This window comes from Neltuma alba, unplaced genomic scaffold (assembly GCF_004799145.2).
Source record: "Neltuma alba isolate B1F8T4 unplaced genomic scaffold, ASM479914v2 tig00012939_pilon, whole genome shotgun sequence".
Classification (NCBI taxonomy): domain Eukaryota; kingdom Viridiplantae; phylum Streptophyta; class Magnoliopsida; order Fabales; family Fabaceae; genus Neltuma; species Neltuma alba.
The window spans coordinates 182,498-206,379 of NW_021637305.1; the positions used below are offsets into that span (position 1 = coordinate 182,498).

The window sequence follows — 23,882 nt, forward strand, 5'->3', positions numbered from 1 at the left end:
CCTCCCATAGCAGCTAGCTAGAAAGTCAAAAAGAAGAAAGAAAAGACAGGCCACTAGCCACACCTTTTTGCCGGGTCCAACCAGTGCGGGGCCTTAAGATGAAGCTGAACTACTCAAAAAAGGCCGCTAAACCATGTCTAATGAATATTTCAATTCATATGTTAATTGTGCAGATTTTTTTGTTTTTTAATTTTAACTGTCATCGAATTATTTTTGCCCCTAAACTAAATGTATAACGTAACCGGCAAAGATAAGTAAGGATGGGCCAAGATAGTTCAAAGTCATCTCAATGAAAAGACGGGAATCGGGACTTTAGGAACCGCTATTAATTAATCACACGTTAACATGTCATAATTTGATTTGATTAACAACAGTCCCCTCCATATAAAGACCCTTTATATCGCCTTGCTAAACAAGCAGAAGTGGTACGGAATAATCCTACAAATATATATATGAATTCCCCTTCGTGCAAGTTCTATCCACATGGTTCCATGGCCGAGTGAGAGTGAACACCCTGTCATATGAATTCTTAACTTTTTAGTACATGTGAATGGAAAAATCAATCACAACCAAACAAACCTAACAACTAATACAAGGTCTTCCCCCCCCCCCCTTATGGACCAGAATATCCTGCCGGCGGCCCATATCCTCTAACTCTGCCTAAATAACCTAGTCGATATTATTTTTTAAAAAAAATCCCCCAATTACTAATCCGATTCTACTAATCCCTGCATCGCTGTACTTTTCTATATACAATTATCCGGGACTGCCCCTCCGAGTGTACACAAGAATGGAATTTATAAAAACTCAAACGTCCGCCGTGAGATGATCACATGATGGAACACGCATTGGGATTCTCGTCGCTGAACATCTGAGGGTGCGGGGCTTGAGGATTCAGATAGTAGGGTACACCGTACCCCTGGTTTGCGTACCCCGGTTGGTTTGAGTACCCTCCCTCCGTTTGGTATTCCACAGCGTAGCTGGTTTCGCCAGGGTGGTAGTCTCCGCCGGGCCAGTACATAGGCGGCGGCGGCGGGTACCCATAGTATTCCATTTTGTTCACTTCCACCTTTGGCCCATCCTCTTTCTTCTTGCCTCCGTCTCCGCCGCCGGATTTTGCTTCTCCTTTGTCTTTCTTCTCATCGTCTTTCTTTGGGGGGACCACCTCCACGTTTCGTTTCAGCTTACCCTTCAGATATGGCGCCATTTCTTTCACGTCCATCGTCCCTTTTACGGTTACCAAGTCTTTGCCTGCATCTATGTTCACCGATTCAACTCCTGCACGCCATGGTTTTCCACGGAAAATTAAGAACCGCCGGTGGCCTTGTTAAATGAATTGAATTAAATATTTATTTTCTTTTGTAAATTATAATAATAAATTAATAGGAAATTGAGGAGACATATTCAACAATTCTGGTCAAATATAGATAAAGCTGATGGCGCACACCTTTATACTTGAGTATGATTTTTCGGATTTTTTGGATGCAACCGTCGCAGTGTAATCTGATCTTCAAAACCACCGTACTCTGAGTCAAGCAAAACCAAGTTAATTTAATTAAAGTCGGTTAGTAATTACCATAACCAAACAAATTCAACATGAAAAACGCGGGTGCCGTGATCAAACAAGCAAAATGAAAATTAGGCAGAGAAGCCAATTCGCTAATAAATTGGAATGCGAAATATGTCTCGCATTGACTGAGAGAAGGCATTTTCAGCAGCAACGGAAGTATGGTCAAATACCTCTTTCGACTTTTTATCTTGGTCCTTTTTATCATCAGACTTCTTCTGCTCAGCCTTCTTCTCCGGTTTCTCATCTGGCTTTTTATCGCCACCGGCGTCTTTCTTAGGCTGAGGGGAGACGATCTCCACCTTCTTCTTGGTTTTCTCCGCCAGCTCCTCCCGCACCTTTGCGGGGTCCACTTTACCGATCACTGTCAGTTTATTGGCGGACACATCCACCTTGACGCCTTCCACACCTGAAACATAAGAACAGCCAAAATTGAGGGTTGAATTCCCGATTCCAGTAGTCATTCTGAAGCAAATAAATATGGAGAGGGAGAGGGATTGTCAGTCCGAAATAGAGTTAAACCGGACAGCAAATAGAACTGAAGGAATAAAGCGTACCAGGGAAGCGGCGGACGGATTTTTTCACCTTCTTGGCGCAGCCTTCACAATGCATATCGAGCTTGAAAACCACAGAGGGGGGAGCGTCATCTTTCTTCTGCGTGCATAAACGAGAGAATGAGAAGGGGAGAGCGTAATACCACAGAAAGGAAATAAAACTGAAAAAAAAAATGAAATTTCGGGTGAAAGAATGGGAACGGAGATGGAGAAGAAAAGGAACTGACCTCGCCCATACTGGAATTAGAACGTTAGGGTTTGGATTTGATTAGAAGCAGTTGGCTGTTATTTTGAAGAGTGAAATTGGAGGCAAGGACTGGTATATATAATAGGTAGGGAAAGAGCAAGGAGAGGCGAGTGGGGCTGGACCTGTGCAATGTTATGTATGTATGTGGAGCTATATTGCATGGTGGATATATGTGTGTTTAAGAGGCGTGTATAGACCATCATCTCTCTTCCCCGACTGGTCAGCCAAGTTTCATAAAGTTAATTAAACAAACTTCCCTTCCCATTCGCAGGGGTTGCCACAATTTTCTGGATTATTCACCTCCTTATTATTCCGTCCATTTTAATTTGAATTTCAATATCTCAGTTTAATATAATAACACAGGTCCATTCATTTACAGAAAAAGAAAAAAAACAGAAGTCCAATGTTACGTTATGCTACATAATATATGCGCCCGTTCCCGTAAATAACTTGATTTCTTCTTTCATATTTGAAATTGCAGAAATTATTAATTCAAATCTTATGTCATTCACTTTTATTTGTTCGTATATCGTGTTAAATTCTTTTTATGTGCTGCCACTATTTGACTTTTATTTTCTTAGTTTCTCGGTGTTATTCAAGAATCGTGTTGACTCTGTTTCCATTTTTGGCTGGATGAAAAGCTTCACCACAAAATTAATATGCCTCGCGAGCACATCAGCTAAATTTGTATTTCCGTGATTCATTCCATGGGAGTGTAGCCGGATGCTTTGTGTTTATGAGGTGAACGCTCTACAAAATTAGTGACCACGTCTTCTATACGGTGGGCTCCATGGCGTTTGTGAAGATCGTTGAGATGCCAGGTCTGATTTCACCCAAGAAAATTGCAAGTTCAGCGGCCCCTTCCTGTGGAAATTTGGAAATTTCCTTACAAGCCCGTTTAAATGCCGGGGGAGGAGTCTTTCTCTGGGATTCTGGTCTCGCGCAGTCCTGGCTTGTATTGCCAGGAAAGTGCCTCGTCTTTGTGATTTGGAACACTCTCCTCTGCCCGGCTCAATTATTATATGCACCACACTAGTTGGAAATAATCTTTAAAAGCTGACAAGCAAATAAAGAGACAAATATAATAATAATAATAATCACATTTCAAGTATTTCTTTGGGAGTATCAAACATTTTAATTAAATCGTCCGTGATGGTGCCAATTGAAAAGAGAATAAATTTTCCCCAAGTCAATAGCAGTACAATGAAAAATAAAAACAATGTATATATAATGCATCCACCGTCCCAGTTGAAGACAAGTTATTAAGAAACTGCATAATAATACCAATTGCTATCTAACATTAAGAACATCTGTAACAACTGATATAAAATACAAAATCTATAATAACTCATACATATGTGTGCGTGTATATATATGACCACTCTTCCGTGTTTTAAGTGTTTGTTTAGAATAATAATACAATTATAATTTTTTAATCATGATTTATAATAAATATAATAAATATTTAACATAAGCAACTTTAAATAAATATCGTTGATTTTTTGAAATCTCATAAGGGAAGGGAATGGCCAAAGATTCCGAATAATTCCGGAATCCGAACAAAATGAGACGGACAAGGACAACCAGGAGGAACATAATGATAACACACGGAACAGCCAGTGGGACAAGGGCAGTGCAGAAAATTACGAAAAGAAGGAAAACGTGTTCATCTTATTCGGCACCATTCTTCATCATCCATTCATGATGATCTCCCAGTCGTGAGTGTGATGCACATGGTAAGATACCAAGGTGGAACCGTGGAAGCCATACTGATCCTAATTTACAAAATAAAAAATAAGCACTATATATATATATATATATATATATATTTTTTTTTGTCTAGTTGATTTTAAAAGTCGTGTGTTTTAACTTTTAACACGTCGGTCCTTCCCTCTCTTTGCTCCTCCATAAAAGCATGTCAGACACGGTTCCCGTTTTCAGATCGGGTACTGTCACGTCCCTACTCTCTCCCGTCTATGCTTCGGAAACTTCCTCTCAATTTGTCCTCCTCTACCAGAACGCGTTCCATGCGGAAACTTCCTTCCCTCTTCCCTTCCATACCCTGACTGCTCCATTTTCATAAACTTTTTGTTTTTGACTCACACTTACATAAACTTGTTCGGTTCTGAATTTTAACTCTATTCAGCTTTCTTCCTTTCCTTACAATAATTTGACCCACCCATTCTTCCCTCTCGAAAGTTTTTATAACGGCGTGTAACTTCACTGTTTTTGGTACGAGGTATTTGCCAATCTGAAAAAGTGTAATTATCGGGCGCCATCTCATCTCAAGTTTAAACTATATTTTGGACGTGCCACTGTCTGCATAAGTTATTGGGTCTGTATTCTGAGCCTGCATTTCTTAAAATGCGCTCAGCTATATTCAGTCAGTCCATCTCAGATGCAAATGGGCTTTGCGGACAAAAGGCTAAAAATATGGCCCGTGAATTCCACCACTTGAAGCGTCCGTCCCCGCGAGGCGGGAACACCATGCCCGCCAGCTCGGATCTTCTCCCGCTGACTGATGCCGGCCACAATGTCGAAGTTGTCAACTCCGTTTATGTCATGTGGATTTTTTTTAAAATTTTTTTTAAACAATGCCTTGAACCTTTCTCCAGACTTATTTTCGGTTCCCCGATCTCTACCGGTTGTTCTCTGTCAATTGCACAGGTTTCCTTCCCAAACGAAACCAGAATTGTCCAATTAAGCGACGTGAACCCTCCTCAGAGGGCCCCAGACTCCCCCCCGTCTGTGCATTTTGCTTTCTTTCCATCCATTTCAGAGGTAGATGGTTTTGACTTGTTTTAGGAGTTGAAATGTCTTTATGCTATTTTACATTTTAAAAAATGTCTTTCTGAAATGGCATTGTTTGATGGACGATTAGAGGGTTATCAATTCGGTGAAAATGATGCGATCTCGCGCCTAAGCCAAGTCTCGTCTCTCTCTTCTCTCTAGTACATGTTCAATTTTATTTAAAGAAAAGCATCACCGACAGAGGTGTGCGCTGGATGGTACTATTATCCTTGTATTTTATTCTTGTTGTGGTCTCTTTATCTGGTGAAATTCGAAGCACATAACTTGGACGAAGCTTTTTACAAACTCCATTTAGCCTTTTATCGTGGAAGGTTAGAAAATAATCTATTGAACACCGATCCATTTTGATTTCCTCCATGTTGTCTAAAGGTTCTTGTTTTTGCATTTTCCAAGTAATCTTCTTTTCGTTTTAAGAAGTTAAGCATTCAAGCTAGTGTTAAATGAGAGATGAGTCTTAAAAGCGCCCCACTTTTAATGATGAACGAGACTATACATTAACTTGTGCACTTGTGCTTCATTATTGTCCACAGTTTTACGTTTTATTCATGATTGGGATGCATGGCTACCGAGATGATCCCAACTATACCTGCTCTAGTTCTGCTAGTAAATAGCCTGTAACAACCTGACCAGTTTTATACCGATAGATAAGGTAACATACTACAATTACAGCCCGAGCACAAGCAGTACTGACTGAGTTGTACAATAAACTAATATTTTGATCATTGCCTTTATGATTCAGTTGGGGACAATTGTTCCCACCTGCCCAAATCCCATTGTGAAGAAAGCTCCGGCCTGCAGTAAAAGATAGACGAAGAAATGGTCGTGCCCGAATAGCAGGTCATAGATTGCACAATGCAGCAAAAACATCCCCATGAGTATCTCCAGTGGGTGTATTCTGTTGATAAAATCGGAGGATTATAAATATGCGTAAGAATTAATCAACGATGAGTAATAGTTCATTGTTGTTGGGATTATATACTTTACCTAAAAATGTAATCCTGTCTTCCATGTTATGTTATGCTTTAGTCCAAATCTTACAGAATAAGCAATTAAGACATTATTGGCAGTTCTCTGTTCTCTCTTTGATGGTCATACTACTTTTTCTATCCTACAGATGGATTAAGTGGCAATTTTGCTGTGTTACTGATGGATAAAGTGCTTTGTTTTGGACAGACTCAAAGCAAACGTGCAAATACCTTTCTGTAAATCGAAATCGAAATCTTGACTTCCTTGATGGCCTAAGATTGTTCTTTTGTTTCAGCGCATTACCAAGCTTCTCAGTGACAACCCATTCATTGACACGATTTGCTTCCAACAAGCCTATAATTGCTGCTTTAGTCCGATGGAGTGACATGACATTCTCAAACAGTATCCAGAGTACTAGAAGATGCAGGGACCTGTTCCATAAACAAGACATTGTTGAATAACTAAGATGAATGAGATCATTTGACAAAGTTGCAATGCCGTTAGAACAATTTACCTTGGAGTGCATACTGCATTTAGAATTGTAATAGTAGCTGGAATGTATATTGCAATCTGCTTTTGAAGAGTGATTTCTGGAACTATCACACTGGCCGGTATAACTATGCAGTAGAAGAAAAAAGTCACCCAATGTGCAACTATCTTCCTCACGAAAAAGAAAGCATAGACAAGATGGAATCTCTTAAAAGCCGATACCCTCTGCATGACACAACTAGGTGTCAATCAATTTATTACTGATAAAAGTTTGTGAATCAGGATAGCTATGGGGAATTGGGTCCTTTTGGTTGTTTTAAACATTGGTGCCTACTTACGCTACAAGAGATTATTTCTTTGGTCATTTTTTTGAAGAGATTAGCGGGGCCACATGACCATCTGTGCTGCTGATATCTGTAGGCTTTAAATGTACTTGGTAGTTCATTTTTCACCTTGCAAGTAGCAGAAAGGCTCTAGTTAATAGCTATTGAAGCTTAGATGTAGTCAAAATAGCACAAGAAGAATAAGTTAAGAACTCACTGCCACATCACCAACAAAAACAAATTCCCAGCCCTTAAGGCTAGCCCTGACTGCCAGATCCATATCTTCAACAGTGGTTCGATCTTTCCAGCCCCCTGCATCATTTATTGCTCTAATTCTCCAAACTCCTGCCGTCCCTGTATGTTATAATGGACATTTGAGTATGCTGGTATGCTGATGTGCTTTTCTAAATGTAGTTTAGTTAGCCTGTTAACTAACTTACCATTGAACCCAAAGAATGAGTACGTTGAGGAACCCACTTCTTGTTCAACACTGAAGTGATAATCAAGTGACATTTCTTGAATTCGGGTCATTATACACTCATCTGAATTTACTGCATGTAACAAAAATGGTTCAGCAATACTTTGAATTCCTGAGCTCTAAGCAATGGATGCATCCATACTAATATGAATGAAATAGTTTTTAAAGTTGATGTTATGTACCAAATTTCCATCTGGCCTGAACCAAGCCCAATTTTGGGTTCTGAAGCAGGTAAGGGATGGTTCTCCAGAGAAAATCCGGATCTGGTTGGAAATCTGCATCAAAAATCGCCACAAATTCACAATTGTTGACATATTCCTTCTCCAAACCCTCTTTCATGGCCCCAGCTTTGTAACCATTTCGATTACTCCTGGTTTCATACTTGACGTTAACACCTTTTCGTATCCATTTATGACACTCCTGTTCAACCAATTCCTGCATAGTTATAGGCACATGGTTATAGCAAATTTATACAAGAAAGGGGTCTGCAATGAAGATCTGCTGGATTAGTGAGATACCCTTAAGACTTGATTGGTGGAGTCATCAAGAACCTGAACTATGAGTTTGTCAGATGGCCATGAAAGTGCACATGCTGCTCCAATGGAAAGCTTGTAGACCTGGAGACAGAAATCCAAATTTATAGTTTGAAGGTATTTCATCTTTATGAAGCATCACTCTTAACCCGTGGTCTTTTGTTGTGAGTTTGTAGTTATAAAAGCATAGATAACATGTGCTTCTTTCACTTCATCAGTTAGCAGGGGTTCATGCTTATCAGTTACACTGCTTATTTGTTATAAAATCATGTGTATGATTGTGGAGGCATTAAACCATATGAATTGACAATCTGGCTGGAAAGCCTTGGTGAGCTTCCTTTGCCAGATGCTTGCTTCTGTCAATTGAAAGAAGGTAGGGAAAATTAACATTAAAAACAGGCAATTGAAAGTAAAAAGAAAAAGAGAGAGCAAAGAGTAAGGTATGACATGCTATAGGAAGTGTTTGAGAAGAAAAGAATCCAGTTGATTTATTTTCACTTAAAGCTTTCTCCTGATTACTAATAAACAATGCTTTTATGGTTTATCATGGTTATTTAGAAGTACTGACCATTATCAGCTGATCTTAAAACTTGTTATTTCAGAATTGGATGGATGCATGATCTTTTGGATACAAAAATGATAAATATCATCTGGTGATTTGATTGAACCTTGCGATGGTGCGTGGCTTCATGGTCAGAAGGAAAGCTTACCTCTCTCTCATTGTACATAGGTATCTGGATCAACACCATGGGGTAGTTTTTGTTTCTTTCTAGGTCTTGTTTCAGGTCATCCAACTTGTACTTGGTGTATTTTTTCTTCCTCAACACTTTAACCCCCAAAAGAACAAGTGCCATGAGTACTCTTTCAACAAATAGCATGATTGACATACCTGAGCACAGTATGACAGCTAGTTTCAAGAGTGGTATGATCACTGGGTTTCGTATAGATTCCCAGGCATATTGCAGCTTAGTTGAAGCATATTCTGGAATTGTTCGATCAGGCTGCTCAAAAATAAGGTTTCTCATGTTTTCTGTAGTCCTTGAAGGTAGGATGGAAAGTCGGGCCGTAGACTCTGCCTGAACAGAGCTAGTTGTGAGATGAGGAAATTGATGGTGGGTCAGGGATTTGTACCAGCCTATGAACTACTGGGTGAGGTATATCTGGGAGATGAACCTTCACATTAAATAGAAAACAGAGCTGGGTGAGAATGAAGATGTGCATTGGGGTTTAAATGGACGAATGTAGTATGATGAGTAAGATGTGTAAGGAGGAGAGCTTCCCTTTTGGAGAGACACACGTTCTTCATGCAAGCTATGGAGCCGTAATTTAGTGGCTTGGTAGCTATATCTTTGTCGTTTCTTGCCGACAACATGATCAAAAATTTACTGCTGAAGATTTTGATCTGAGTAATAACTGCTCATTGTATTAAACTGATTTATCAGATTGTGTTATCTTGTGAATAAATGTTTGGATAGATGCCTACAGCATCAAGCCGGCATAATTGGTATTCTTCTAAGGACTAGATGTGGTCTTTTAGTGGTTCATTTAATCTCATTTATCTTTTCTTTATTTGCTAAAATTGGGTGAAATTTACTTGTTCTGTTCTTTCATAGGCACTAGCTTATTTCTTCATAGAACTCCTTGCTTTACTGCTGAGCTTAGGATAGAGTGGAGCGAGAATTTGGATAGTCTCATCCTGCCCCATTAAATATTTCTGGGTTAATGTATTCTTATGATTTGTCACATAATGCTGCTAAGGGAAATTGCTTGCTCTAATTTCAGATAAGACTATTACTTTGCAACTTGAGTCACTTGTGGAAAGAGGAGGAAATTACAGTAAATAGGGGTAGGATAGTGACAATCTGCCAATCTGGGTTGATAGATAATAATTCCTTTGCTGAATCTTTTGCAGATAAGGTAAGGATTCCTTAATCTGATAAATTCCCTCATTAGTCATGTGAAGGTTATCATAATCCTAACTCTGGATGCTTTTTGTTATCTGGTTTAAATTTAAGTGACCCAAAGTGGTTTGTGAGTTTGTCAAACACTTCTAGGATCATGAATGTGAATGCTTTGGAGTAGGCTATTGCGGAGGGAAATCGACTATCCAAAAACGACAGATAGTTGATGTTGTCTGACTCGGATAACTTGTGTATATGGTGGAACACGTTGCGGTCCTCGGCAAATGTTTGGATTTACCAAAACGTGCACGCATGGAAGTTCATATGTACACAAGTTTTATACTCTGTTCTAAGACGTAAGCTATGCTATGGGCCAAATTATCTAGGTAATCGTCTTTTACAAAATTATGATGTGGAAAAGGAGTGGTTACACTTGTAGATGGGTTATCTTTATCCTATTGATCTCTTTTGACTTAACCGGCGAAGAGTGAAGTAAAATACAGACTACTTTCCAAATATATTTTTTGGTGCAGGGCTGAGATCTCTAGTGCATTAGTTTGCTGGATGGGCTACATGATGTTAGCAATGATAGATATTCAAATCTTATGATAACTATTAGCATTGTGGAACAAATATAGCATTGGCTACTTTAGTGTTACAGACCATTGGGTCAAATTATTCCGTCAGGACTTTGATGTGAGAAATTTTGACTTGCTGGAAGACCTATAAACTTAAGCACGTGGATTGATTATGTTGCTACTTAAGGACGGAGAAAATTTCTTTGGATTATGTTTGTCCATGTCTTTAAGAGTTTACTCCTCCCAGTTACATCTTGTAGAATTCTATGTCCAATCTTCAGACAGTTTTCTTACCATTTACCAATGATCAGATTCTTAGTTTCTAAAAGGCCTGCATGCATCCTCAATATTAATGTACACAGCCTTTCCCTGTTTTGCCAAAGAAGTTGATCAGTTGAACTCCCTTATGCATGGGAGGGCGCACTAGTGTATTGTTGTCACTATGAATTTGTGCTCAGTGAAGTTGTTAAGTTCTTGGTTATATTTACTTAGTTTAGAAGGAATCAGAGCCCCTGCTCTCTTTTAGCACACCCACGGAATCTGACTCTAATGATATTCTTTTCCTTGTTCAGAGGTTCGGCATTTGAAGCTGGGCATATTTGGTAATGCATACATTGAGCAAACCGTTCAAATATGTTTTTTGTTTTTGGAAAAATGACCGGGGCTGTTATCTCTTGTTGCCCTGCATTTTTTATGTTAATAATTATTATTCATGAGCACATGTTGGTCCTATCATACATGTATACCTGCAAGGTTGTCATTTTTTTGTCTAATTTCACGGTTTGACCGCTATGATGTCATTTTAGGCAAGACCATTGGGAAGACTTGAGCCTGATATGCTTTGATACGGTTTAATCCCACGGTAATTCTTGGCTTGTTGAACTGGATACAAATTGACATGCTTTACGGTGAGCTACAAAGGTCGTTTGAAGCCAGGAAATATTTATCTATGATGAAGAATTCTTGAGTTTGTTATTGTTGGTTTTAATGTTATATCAATTGTTTCCTTGTTTTTTTCTTTTTCCCCGCAGCCGGCCCCCTCAGTCTCACTAAATAGTGTAAATATATGAGTGTGGTCGTGGCAAGCACGAGAAGGATGGTAATTTGCAAAGCTTTCCTTTAGAATGGAAGAAGGCCGGGTGGTAATTGTTGGAAAGCCTGGACTGGTAATGGATGGGGAAACCAAGTATAAGTAAAGAGTATGGAAATATTTATCGTTCCGAGTTGTTAAATATTCATGGGAAGAAGGTTGTTTAAACGGGAAATCACTATTTTATGTGCCTTATATTTCTTGATTAGAATCTTTTTCCGGTCAATCTGACGAATAATCTCAGGGAAATTTTGTTGATTGAATGATATATTGATTTGAATAATGGAAGCTTTTAAAAATAAATTCAGATGGTAAAAAAGCATAGAGAAAATAAAAATAATATCAGTATAAAGGGAGGAACAAAGCCGGATGCAAATCAGGTGGCTTCTGAATAATAAATTACTAGTATGTAAATTCTTGAAGCTGGCTGATAAAACTGGCTAGACCTGCTGTATGTGAAGCTGGCTCTTTGTCGTCTGCCATAATTAGTAAATTAGTTTAGGATTTGGCAGTTTCGGGGCAGAAGCGGTGAGTGTTGTTGGGTCATGAAAAAAGAAGTCAAAGAGGCAATAATAGCTACAATGGGGCTTGTTTTGCTTGCACCGCTAGTTTTGGAAACACACACGATCTGTGTGTGAATACTGAATAGCAGCAAAACATATATTTGGAAGCATTTGATGAAATATGAGTGAGAGAGCTCTTCACTTGTGGGGAAGAAAAAGTCTGGAAAAGAGGAACCCGAGTTGACACGGCAAGTCATCTTTCGGAGAAGACGACGAGCCAGCAGCCACTTACCTCCCAGGTAGATGCAGCCTACAAGCAAACGTCATGATCCCCAAATTGCATCAAGTCATCTCTTAAATACGCGGGACCCCAATAATTTAATAATTTAAAATTTAATGATATTGTGGTCAAAATAATATGGCTGAAAACTCAAAACTCCGCAGACGTATATATAGACCACATTTTACTCCTCCGTGTCGTACGGCCAGTAAAAAATGACTCAAAAAAATAAGTGATCAAATATGATGTAAATACTAATTTTAATGTGATATATAGTGCCAGACTTTGTGGAATCTAAATCAAGAACAACAATGATTTATTAATATAATCTTATTATCAGGATGTGGAATCTTATTCAAGAACAACAATTATTTACTAATATAATCGTATTATCAGGATTACAATGCGTTGAGTATATAATGGAATTACAATAGATTGAATATGAAATCAAATCATTAGAGTTTTATTTTTGAATTATAATGCTATAATTATAATGCCTGTATAATTTACATTATAAAATTAAATAAAAAATAATAGATAATTAGAAAAGGATCTGGGAGTTGAGGCTGTTTTTCCTTGCTTTTACTGGACATCATGTGGAGATTTGTTCAATAAAATTGGGTATACATGGGCTGGGAATTGGGCCTAAATAATGGGCCTGAGGGCTTAATCAAGCCGAGCATCAAATCGATATTAGGCTCATGAACACCAACAACATGCTTTCTGGCCTTCTCTATATGCCTTTCCGACTCTGCCGAAGAGTTGTGTCAAAATAGAGTATACCAAAGAGCTATCTCAAAACAGATCGAATATACACCAAGAGAACTCGTGAAGGTAGCAGATTTCCTCGCAAAGGGCGCGCTATCGAAGGCCCCGGGTCTTCACTTTGTGCCACCTGATGATAGCTTTTTTTTAGTATAAGTATCTTTTTATTGAAAGCAATCCTATTTAAAACACTATCGGGCACTAAATGTATATTGTATGCACCTCTCTCAGTAGGGATTCGAACATTGATTCGTCACATTGTGAGAGACAAACCCCTTCTGTAGGACCCAACTCCCGTGAGTATGATATAGCCTTTTAGTCTCTATTTAATGTCTCTAGTTGTTTCTCTCTCTGTTAAAAAAAAAAACAGATCGAACCTCTGTAACTAATAATTATAAGGAAGAATTACAATCAAGTTTTATAGAAGATAAATAATTACTAAAAAATCCCAATAATAACTTGAGCAGTTTATAATGACAAGTTCTACAGTGGAAATGACAACCTCTGAGACTTGTTTTTCAATTGTTTTCCTTGCTTGGGACCTCATTATAATTCTTCCTAATTATAATGGAGATCTCATTCAAAAAAAAATTAGGATGGGGATTAATTTTATTTTTTGATGTAAGGTATCCAACTTTAATTTAAGACCCAATAACTAGACAGGAGAGGCCAAATCTTAAATTTGCCCTGACACAAAGATCGTGGTTTAAAATATTTGATTTCCGACCTGTAATATAAAATGGCTCCTTTGGTTCTTTCTCCTCCGGACTCTGATTCATTTCTCTAAGATTATAAGTACTCTATAAAGTTTTTAATTTATTTCTCTTTAAACACATTTTTTAAATTATTTTTACAAGTTTGCTGGAATTATTTTTAGTATGAAATTCAATCATCCAAATGTAACAATTCAATCGTCTCATTTACACTGCAAGGCGTGAAGTAGCCCCCACTATAACAGACTAACAGCGGTGAACTGAAACGGGAATGCCTTCAATAAGTTCTCCAGAACTTCAGCCTATCTGTCAATATATTTCATTATCATTCGTGTATTTGTCTGTCACTTCCATGGTGAGATTCAGAAACACAAGAAGATATATTCTTAAATTGGAGGAGAGGGATGATACACAAACTATACTATCTAAAGTGGGGAAGCCCAAGAAGAAGAAGAAGAAGAAGCCAATAATCATGATGGGTACAAGGCATACTATATTACCGGGACTTGTTTCCGAGCAACTAGCTTTCTCTTTCATCATCTTTTGGTCTCGCGGAAGAACTCGAACCCGATGTCATCTCGACCACTTGACCGTGTGTAAACCGTTGTAATTGAATCATTCGTGCATAGATGCCATCCGCGTGATTTTTCAACAAATGTGAGTGAGATCCTTGCTCTGCCACTTTCCCATCGTCAATCACTGCAATAAGACTAGCATTCCTAATAGTCGATAGCCTATGTGCAACTATAATTGTTGTTTTTCCAGAACACGCACGGTCCAGAGCCTCCTGAACAGACCTCTCAGACTCAGCATCAAGCGCACTTGTTGCCTCATCAAGAAGCATCAACTCGGCCTTTCTCAGAAATGCCCTAGCAATCGCTATTCTCTGTTTCTGCCCTCCTGATAGTTGAACTCCTCTTTCTCCCACAAATGTCTTGTATCCATCAGGCAAAGCTGATATGAATTTATGGGCATTGGCCATTGTTGCTGCTTCTATTATCTCGGATTCTGTGGCTGACTCATGCCCATATGCGATGTTTTCATATATAGTAGCAGCAAACAGACAAGGCTCTTGCGGTACCACCGCGATGTGCCTCCTCAGAGACTTGAGATTGTATTTTCTGATGTCCTTTCCATCAATCATCACTCGCCCAGATGTTGGATCATAAAATCGTTGTACTAATGCAATGACTGAGCTCTTACCACAGCCACTAGGTCCAACAAGGGCTAGAATTTTCCCGGCTCTAGCACGGAGATTTAGGTCGCGAAATACTGGCATATCAGGGCGAGTGGGATATGAGAAGTCAACATGCTTAAGCTCAACTTCACCACGAAGACGGTCTGGAACAGGAATAGCATCTGGGTCATCTGGTTCAATTTCGGTTCTTCGGTCGAGGAGATCAAAAACTGACTTCATAGCTCGACCTCCCTTGATGAAGTCAGGGGCCAGGGTTAGAGTTTCAGCAGCGCCATTGGCAGAAACCATGAGGACCATAAAAACTCTGATTGTTTTAGAGAAGTCAGAGATTCCGTGCTTCACGAGCCAAGAAGCATACCACAAACCAAGCGCATAGGAAGCATAAAGTGCAAACTGAGCTATCCCAAACCCACTTCCAGAAATCTGCCCCTTCCAAAAGCATCTTCGTAGTGGAGTTTCAAGGTTAGAAGTAAAAAGACCAACAATTTTTGTTTCAGAGTTAAACGCAGCAACAGTTCTAACATTTGCAATGGCTTCTCCTGCTAGTTGTGTGGCCTTGGCATGAGCTTCTTCCAGGTCTCCAGAGAAACCGCTCATGAACATTTTCTGTGCATAATTCAACACAATGGTTAATGAAAGTAAGAGCACAATTGAAATTCATAGCATGCTAGAATGAAATGCAAGAAAACCTGTAAAACTGTGGCTGCCACAACAACAGGGAAGACGGCTACAAGGACAAGGGCAAGGCGCCACTGCAAAACAAACCCTGCAGTACATGCAACTAGCATAAGGGCCGTGTTTTGAACAATTACTGAAATGCGATCTCCAATGGCTGATCTGACATTGTTGGCATCAAGAGCAAGCCTTGCTGCAATCCTAGCACTCTCATTTTCCTCCTGATCAAACCATGCCATTTCGTTCTTAAGCACAGCAGTCAGCATCTTCTCCCTCACTCGCTTTGTAAGATTTTCTCCCACAATATCCCAGAAGAAATGTTGGAGTGTATTAAAGAGAAGTGCAGCTGATGAAAGGCCAATCAGCAAGTAGCAATACTTCTCAATCTCTCGAATCATAAATTTGTGGTTTGGATTGTAATAGACGCTAAGGACTGCACTAAGGACATAAGCAAAGAAGGCACTAAGGGATCCGCAAACAACAGAGCCTATGGAACCAATTAAAGCATACAGCCATTCAGGGGAGTTCAATTTTGCAAGGCGCCAAAAGGAACTAGCTTGGTCTTTGAAGGCAAGCTTTTCGAGCCTGTAATTTGGATGTGGTGCGTCAATGGAAAGGCTAAAGTCAGAAGTAGAGAAGTCCGACAGCCTGCGTGAGTATGGGGACCGACCATAAGAAGAATTCCGAGCAATTATTGGTGAGCTCACAGAGTTTCTAGCACTTGAAGGCCTACAGATAAAACATTATGTCAGGAGATAATCAATCTGAGTTCAGCTTAAAATTTCTAAAAGATGAACATATTCTTCATGGCACAATTTTAAATACAAATTATGGAGATAGTTAACCTTGCACTACTCTTTCTGGCATTATTCATAGCAGTTTCATGTGCTGCTTCCTGCATCCGAATAAGCTTGGCATACATTCCATTTTCACCTTTAGCAAGGAGCTCATCATGAGTTCCAATTTCAGTAACACTTCCTTGTTGAAGTACAGCTACAAGGTCAGCTTTGCGAATGGTGGATAGGCGATGAGCAATAACAAGAGTTGTTCTCCCAATCATGAACCGGTCTAGGGCTTCTTGAACCAGCTTTTCTGACTCAGAGTCTAATGCACTTGTTGCTTCATCCAACAGAAGAATAGCTGGGTTTTTCAACATTGCCCTTGCAATTGCTATCCTTTGCTTTTGTCCTCCGGAAAGCTGCAATCCTCTCTCCCCCACCTGCCATTTTCAATAATTTGTCACTTATCAGATAATAATTCAAGTTTTGCCCCTTTCAATTCTTACAAACCAAGCAAGAGAGTAAAGGTACCTTCCATCTATAGAAACAACGTTGCAATTTCATTGTTTTAGCATCTTCTTCACCATCATAAATAATTATCATAATTATCAAGTATGACAGATTGCTTATTTTATTTATATATAAGGAGTCTATTGAGTTAAACACATAAAGCATCTTCCGTTCTCATGGTGACTAATCAATTAAAAAAGAGCAAATCGTTGAAACTCTTAAAAGTTTTGTTATTATTTTCAGGGCAGCTCCGCCTAATTAATCCTCCACCGGCAGTTTGTCTAGTCTTTATTTAAGAACAGATGTTCATTCCCCTGCATTCAAGCACATGCACTGTAGACTGAAGCATGTTACCCTCTTTCCTGGCTTTGACTTCTAGAAATTAAGATAAAATAATACTAATTGGGTTTCTCTGTTGACTAAACGAATTTATCAAATTAAAAAAATAAATAAAAAAAGTTGCAATTATAAACTACCAAATATTTACAACTACACAAGAAACCTCTTGGTCAAGATCCACATAATTGGTTTCCCACCTTCCACAAAGTTCGGCTTTACTCCACACACTCATCACATGAGACATGGCATTATGATGTTACCCACCTACTGTGATAACTGTGGCATAGATTATGTCTATCTTAGTTTCCAAATTCTTCTATATTCCACCTATACCTTATCATAAATCTAAAAAAATGAGTGGCGACCACAGAAACAAGCGGATGCTTCTGTGCAGGTCTCTAAATCCAATGATGTGATTGATCTGAGAGGGTTATCTTAGTGCTGAGTTCAATCAATAGCTAAGACAATTATGTACTCATTTTCCTCAAAACATGCTCTTAACGGGCTAACCTGGGTATCATAGCCTTCGGGAAGCTTGATAATGAACGAATGAGCATTAGCGACCCTTGCAGCTTCTTCAATCTCGACCTGGTCTGCATCTGGCCGACCCAACAGTATATTTTCTCTTATTGTGGTGGCAAATAATGCAGGCTCTTGGCTTACTAGTCCTATTTGCTGCCTCAACCATCTAAGCTTTAATGCTTTAATGTCATGCCCATCAAGCAGAACTTGTCCTGCAAAACGGAGAAGCTCAATAAGTAGTCAAGCAAAATTGTAATGAATAAGATGAATTGGAACAACGTTTCAGTTTACCAGAAGTGGGGTCATAGAATCTCTCAATGAGGGAGACGACGGTGCTCTTGCCGGAGCCACTGCTACCAACCAAGGCTATGGTCTTCCCGGCAGGCACAACTAGTGAGAAATCATTGAGAATCCGAACCTCTGGCCTTGACGGGTATGAGAAGTCTACAGTTTTTAGCTCCACTAGTCCCGTAACTGACTCTAATTCCAAGCCCGATTCACTGTTTCGGTCTATCCCTGGCTTGTGATCAATTACGCGGAAAATTTTTGCAGCAGCAACTCTGGCCTTTGTAAATGCAGCCATGCTTGGAGCAGATTGACCCAAACCGCTGCGCAGAAATTGTTCGTGAGTGTGTATATATGTAACTTGATCACCGAAGAACTGCTTTAAACAATTAGAATTGTGATACACTAATACGAATACTTAGTTACTTACATTCCACCTATCATAACAGCAAACATGGTGGCGATGGCAAGTCCGCCATTGGTGTGGTGGTGCCTGACGAGGTAGCCTCCGTACCATAACAGAAGAGCGTAACAACAAAAGACGACAAAGTAAGTGGCACCCAATCCCATTCCCTTAGCAAGGCCAGTTTTGTAGCCAACCTTCTGGACTATTTTCAACGCCGACGAATAGGCTTGCAATGCCCGGCTCTCCCCCACGTATGCCAGCACCACTCGAATTTGCGCTACCGTCTGCAGTTCAGTTCAATATGTATATGAACAACACCCAGATGCAGAAACATAGAAGTTTAGAGCTTCTCGTACGGAAGACATGGAAGTTTAAATTCACCTGTTCCACAATGTTGCCGGCTTGAGAGAGAGCTTCCTGGCTTTTGCCGGAGAGCTTGGCCAACGTGGCTGTGTGAATGCCTCCGATCACAGCTATCATTGGGACTATGGCGAGTGTGACTAAAGCTAACTGCCAAACGGCTGTGAAACCTACCACAAACCCAGACACGAATGTAGCCATGTAGTGAATGAAATTACCCAGCTGCGCATAAAGCAAGCACCGAGTATTATCAGTGAATAGAAACAGAGATGAACAAGTTCAATTAAGAAGACAGGGCGCTTCACCTTCTCGCTAATGGCATCTTGGACCATCACAGCATCAGTGTTAATGGCATAAACAACGTCGGACGTTCGAACCTCGGTGTCAAAATACTGAATATCCTGGTTCAAGGCGGCTTCGAGGTACTTTATTCTCATTTTCGTCGACTGCCTCTCTCCAGTCCACATCCAGCACGATATCTCTGCGACAAAACCCAGTTGTTCTAGCAACATTCACGCCACTATAAACCAAAAAACCCCCTCCCGAAAGACCATGTCCAGAGAACTCACCTGCCCACGAGGATGCCCATATAGCAGCACCCACCACCAAGAAGTAAAATGCGTACTGCAAAATACCACAAATACAAGGCTTCAATACACAACGCATTCATTCCATATCATAAAGTATCTTCTTGCTGTGACTGCGTTACCTTGACGACTTCTCGGGTCATCTTGTCCACATCATTGGCATTGGACCCGAAAGAATTCACAAGATCAGCGAAAAACCGAAGAAACAGAGGCAGAGAACAGCCATGCACAATTGCCCCCACCGTTCCAATTCCCATTAGAATGTAATCTAATCCATCGGCGAATCGGAAAAGCTCGCCGAATCCGACGGGCGGAACAGTGTCAGGCTTGTCTCCGCCGTCTTTCTTGGGCTCAGAGATTTCCATGTCCCTGCGTTCTCCTCTGGTGGCTTCCTCTGCGTGGGAGTCTCTGTTTTCTGCCGTCGAGTCGGAAAGAGGAGCAGGGGGCACAAGCTCAAGGCCTTGCATTTCGGACCATTTCCAGTGCTCAGTGGTCTTTATCTCCTCAGAATCTTGTGACATTTGCAAGAATCCTTAGCTTTATCAACGACTTCCAACTCCCTCTTTATTATCTCACACGCCTTACCTGGCTTTTCAGCTCATGTTTCTGATGCTTACTTTTTCTAATCTCTCGGGGAATATTTAAATATTATCTGTCCTGTGATTTCACTCCTTCATCATTCTCCAGTATTGTTGTTCATAATGGAGTGATCGTGGTGTGGAGCGTTGAATATTTATCTAGGAAGAGTGGGAGAGGTTAATTTTCGGATTGCTTCATCAGTAAAAAAGGAACTTGGAAAGAGACAGATGGTGAGAAGCGAGACACCGAAATTTCGGGGGGCATGGAGAGAGAAAGTTTGATTTTCCACCCGACAAAGGATACTGTGTGAAACCTGGAATATATGGGTTTTTGACCGGAACGAATTCAAATCAAGTATAAAAAATAAAGAAGAAAGAAACACTTAAAATCTTTTTTTTTTTTTTTAACTTTTTCATGTGTAAATAGCCTTTTGACGACCATCGAGATCCAGTGTTCAGGCTTGGCTTCTACTTCAAGTTAATTTGCTTTCCATGTCTCCTCCATGTCCGCCGGTTCATTCTGAAATACATGGAAGGGACAAGATATGTTGGGTAACATACGAAGAAATGGAACTAATTATGCATTTCTCCTCTTTTAAGAAAATTATTTTGAAAGTTCAGGAAAAACCTTAATATCGAGCACTATGAAAACCAACTCAAATGATTATCAAAATCTTACTAAACCAACGTCTCAGGTCCTTGTGGACCAGTCCCGTGATTCCTCCAAAATTTGATTCTTTATTGAAAATAACTTATATGTAATTTTTTTAAAGGTAAAAAAAAAAAGGTAATTTAACATTGAATTAATTGTGCGAAAGTTTCTGTAAAGCAGCTTCTTACATCACGCTCTGGGTTTACTCAATATCAGCAATTTAGCTCCTTTTACTTTTCTAGTTTAATTACAGCAATGTGACTGTAATTCTGACACTGCAAATTCCCTCAAGAAGGGCTCTTTTTTATACGCCCCGTAGCATCAGGTCAATAATTAGAAGGAAACTGACATCAGCCTTATAATTTATTTTTTCCCGGAATCATGATACAGTCATCTAATAAACTATAATGTTAAACAGAGTCAACGACCCCTTAATAAAACTTAAATCAGAAAAAAAATCGTACATCACATTTCACGTTTACCAAACACTCTTTGCTTAACGCCACGCTCTGTTCATTGCCCTGGAAGAACTGGCATCCAATAATGGGGCATTCCAATTATTTGTTTGCTTAACGCCACGCTCTGTTCATTGCCCTGGAAGAACTGGCATCCAATAATGGGGCATTCCAATTATTTGTTTTGTGTTGGAGCCAAAACAGTTGTGATTGAAGGACTGAAAGGTACTAAATTATGAGAAGTTTTATGATTTGGGGAAGGGTAACCCCTGGGGTACGTACTTGGGATGAGTAAATATATAGGCATTAGGTAGTGATGATAGGAATGAGACAAAAGAGGTAGAAAATGTGGTGGGAGAAGGAAGTGTGTGAGAGTCGAAAAACTGAGAAAAGCAAAACCACGGACGTGATTTTAATGGAGGGGACTGAAGAACCCAACAACCAGTGGCCATAAGATGTGAGGAATACGTACGTAGGTACAGTGTTATCAGATATGGAATTCTGGAAATGGAAAAGAAGGATTAAAACAGTAAATAGCAATGGAGAAAGTGATTTCAGATTCCCTCCATTCGGGGATTTTACCAGTTTGATTGCACGCACTGTGTCATTAATGGACCTCTCTGCCTCTCTCTGTCTCATTCCTACCAGACTACCACCCACCACTACTTGCTTCAATAGTTCAACAAGTTAAATCATCCACATATTATGTTATCTGTAACAATAATTTTGATCAACAGTGAATTCTAATTAATCACATCATTTTGATTAGAAATCTTCTAACTGATGTATCGATCTCGATCGTTACTGTGTTTTTCATGTGGCGTTGTATTCACTGTTGAAAGCATATGGGTCAGGTGGTCAGGTGGATGCATGGAGGAAACCTCACTCCTCACTTATGCATAACTTGGCCTCGTTTTTACCTCTCATAAAAACTCTTTCCAAAATGCATGCGTAGGTCAAATAATTATTTGTTAATTAAATAAAAACTAACGTACAAAATTTATAAGCAAATAAATAAAAGGGTAAGGGCATGGACTTGTCAGTCAGTCGTAATCGAAATGGTGTCCAATATATGACGGCCAATGGAAGTGAAATGAAATAAGAGGGGGAGAAAGTCAAATGAACACTGATTCAGTTTGTTGAAATTTGGATGTTGCAGATAAAAGAAAGAAATAAAAGAGTCGGTGATCGAACTCGCCCGGAGAGAAATAGAAATCTAATTGAAGATTCTGGGGGCACACAGATATCTTATTCGTTCATATAAGGTTGTGAGAGAGCGTTGAACAAGTCAAAAAGAGAAACCCCAGCGTCCATCACGAGGGACCTTTCATTAATAACATTAATCATGGCTGCTCGTTTAATAATAATACACTATAGTATTTGTCATCAAGACTCAAGAGTAATTATTATGGGTTTTCCGTTCCAATCTGAATAGTCAATTAGTACCACTGCCATAACATTAAATTAAACTCTAACCCAACACTATATATATTTCACAAGGGCGCCAATCATGCCATTATATTGTCTCTCTTGTAATTAGCTGAATTAAACATTTGTTTTCATTTCTGTCACCATTTTTTCAAAATGGCACGCAAGCTTCTTCCACAAGACGATGGAAGGGATCGAGAGCTGAGTGTGACAAAAGCGATGACGGACCCACCACATATAATTATCATCATCGGCTCAAAAAGAGTGGGGCAAGGTGTGGGGATGGAGACACATCAGTCTTGCTCGGGTCTACGTATTTGGAATGTCCATTTGACAATAAGTTCGTTTCGGGGGCACTGAAGAGGAATATATATTATAAAAACTGGGAAAAGATCGATCCCAATTGAGTGGTCCAGGTTATGAGCTTTAGAACATCTCTCTCTATATAATTTAGTTCGATGGATTCAGTGAATTGCAGGAGAAAGCACCATCTCAAGCTAAAGTAATGAGCAAGCCAACTTTCTGTAAAGTCTTCTTTCTTTCTTTATTTTATATTTCTTGAGCAGTGCAAATGACTTCGTTCAACAGTTGACATCCTATTCTGTGATTGTCATGTTCAACTAAAGTGATCACGATGCTCATTTCCTCTTCAAATTAGATTAACGTGTGGGTATATATATATTGTTAAATAATAATAACACTAATAAATATTATTACTATAGGTAATTGTTGCCTTAAAGATTAGCTTTTGCAATTAGAAGTAGGGTTAGGCACGAAGCTAGCCTGCTTTTGACTTAGCTATTGAGTATGACTGCCACAATGCAAACATTCAGATTTTGCTCCGATTTAATTTAGGTTTAACTTTTACCATATTCGAGGGTACTCATAATAACATCGAAGAGCCAGGCGAAAATAAAAATCTCAAGAGTCATTCCTTTTCTCTCTTCATATTCATCCATAATATGAGATGTGTACCATTCTTGATGCAGGCCGGTAATTTTATTTAAGGATGAAGCTGACAAAATTTGCAGTTTCTTCACTCTAAACAAATTCGATAAATTTATAAATGATAGTTTTGCTTATCATCTGATATGACTCAGCCGGTTCTGCATTACGTTTTGCATCGAAAAGCAAAAATAATTTCTTTATCGTGTACAAGACTTTGGATTGAAGAGCAGATTATGAAGCTCGATCATTTCTGGGGTGCGACGCTCATGATTTTGGCACACAAGCCTCAACATTTGCCAACGCGTTTGTATATCCAATTCCAAAACAGTCTTTGACGAATTAATTTGCCCCGTTTGAAAATC

The 23,882-nt window shown here is 39.4% G+C and overlaps 3 protein-coding genes and 1 long non-coding RNA gene across 7 annotated transcripts; 1 reads left to right on the top strand and 3 right to left on the bottom strand.

Moving 5' to 3' along the window:
* Positions 1-426: 426 nt before the first annotated feature.
* On the bottom strand, positions 427-23,617 carry LOC114732868 (heavy metal-associated isoprenylated plant protein 6). Of its 2 annotated transcripts, XM_028920247.1 has the most exons (7): positions 23,613-23,617; positions 5,766-5,770; positions 2,349-2,358; positions 2,125-2,221; positions 1,741-1,976; positions 1,448-1,526; positions 427-1,278 (listed from the first exon to the last, which is right to left on the bottom strand). In XM_028920247.1, exons 3-7 carry the CDS (start codon positions 2,355-2,357, stop codon positions 830-832), a joined length of 870 nt encoding a protein of 289 aa, XP_028776080.1. In that variant the 5' UTR covers position 2,358; positions 5,766-5,770; positions 23,613-23,617; the 3' UTR covers positions 427-829. The 2 variants fall into 2 exon arrangements, with proteins under 2 accessions (XP_028776080.1, XP_028776081.1); XM_028920248.1 differs by lacking the exons at positions 5,766-5,770; positions 23,613-23,617 and adding an exon at positions 19,702-19,707.
* LOC114732870 (uncharacterized) lies at positions 4,766-11,840 on the top strand. 2 transcript variants are annotated; one of them, XR_003739035.1, is made up of 4 exons: positions 4,766-5,490; positions 5,710-5,828; positions 5,919-6,106; positions 11,254-11,840. It is a non-coding gene; the product is annotated as an uncharacterized LOC114732870 (long non-coding RNA). The 2 variants fall into 2 exon arrangements; XR_003739034.1 differs by lacking the exon at positions 4,766-5,490 and having other exon boundaries at positions 5,734-5,828; positions 11,254-11,355; positions 11,479-11,840.
* LOC114732867 (glucomannan 4-beta-mannosyltransferase 1) lies at positions 5,674-9,092 on the bottom strand. Its single transcript, XM_028920246.1, has 9 exons — positions 8,679-9,092; positions 7,954-8,052; positions 7,618-7,870; positions 7,398-7,508; positions 7,175-7,311; positions 6,973-7,086; positions 6,660-6,859; positions 6,376-6,576; positions 5,674-6,074 (listed from the first exon to the last, which is right to left on the bottom strand). Exons 1-9 carry the CDS (start codon positions 8,991-8,993, stop codon positions 5,915-5,917), a joined length of 1,590 nt encoding a protein of 529 aa, XP_028776079.1. The 5' UTR covers positions 8,994-9,092; the 3' UTR covers positions 5,674-5,914.
* Positions 14,080-20,186, bottom strand: LOC114732866 (ABC transporter B family member 1). Of its 2 annotated transcripts, XM_028920244.1 has the most exons (10): positions 19,582-20,186; positions 19,442-19,496; positions 19,178-19,353; positions 18,894-19,094; positions 18,537-18,796; positions 18,113-18,429; positions 17,810-18,033; positions 16,517-16,890; positions 15,686-16,400; positions 14,080-15,602 (listed from the first exon to the last, which is right to left on the bottom strand). In XM_028920244.1, the coding sequence occupies exons 1-10, from the start codon at positions 19,978-19,980 to the stop codon at positions 14,319-14,321; spliced, it is 4,005 nt and encodes a 1,334-aa protein (XP_028776077.1). In that variant the 5' UTR covers positions 19,981-20,186; the 3' UTR covers positions 14,080-14,318. The 2 variants fall into 2 exon arrangements, with proteins under 2 accessions (XP_028776077.1, XP_028776078.1); XM_028920245.1 differs by lacking the exons at positions 19,442-19,496; positions 19,582-20,186 and having other exon boundaries at positions 18,894-19,042; positions 19,178-19,264.
* Positions 23,618-23,882: the final 265 nt, after the last annotated feature.

Coding starts and splice junctions, on each gene's coding strand:
- LOC114732867 (XM_028920246.1), bottom strand. CDS start 8,993: ATGAGAAACCTTATTTTTGAGCAGCCTGATCGAACAATTCCAGAATAT. Junction 6,860..6,972: donor AAGAAATAATCTCTTGTAGC/GTAAGTAGGCAC, acceptor TGTGTCATGCAG/AGGGTATCGGCTTTTAAGAG. Junction 6,577..6,659: donor AATGCAGTATGCACTCCAAG/GTAAATTGTTCT, acceptor TTTATGGAACAG/GTCCCTGCATCTTCTAGTAC.
- LOC114732868 (XM_028920247.1), bottom strand. Junction 1,977..2,124: donor ATCCGTCCGCCGCTTCCCTG/GTACGCTTTATT, acceptor CTTATGTTTCAG/GTGTGGAAGGCGTCAAGGTG. Junction 1,527..1,740: donor AAGATAAAAAGTCGAAAGAG/GTATTTGACCAT, acceptor TGCTTGACTCAG/AGTACGGTGGTTTTGAAGAT.
- LOC114732866 (XM_028920244.1), bottom strand. CDS start 19,980: ATGTCACAAGATTCTGAGGAGATAAAGACCACTGAGCACTGGAAATGG. Junction 16,891..17,809: donor CCGAAGGCTATGATACCCAG/GTTAGCCCGTTA, acceptor TGAAAATGGCAG/GTGGGGGAGAGAGGATTGCA. Junction 16,401..16,516: donor GCCAGAAAGAGTAGTGCAAG/GTTAACTATCTC, acceptor TTTTATCTGTAG/GCCTTCAAGTGCTAGAAACT.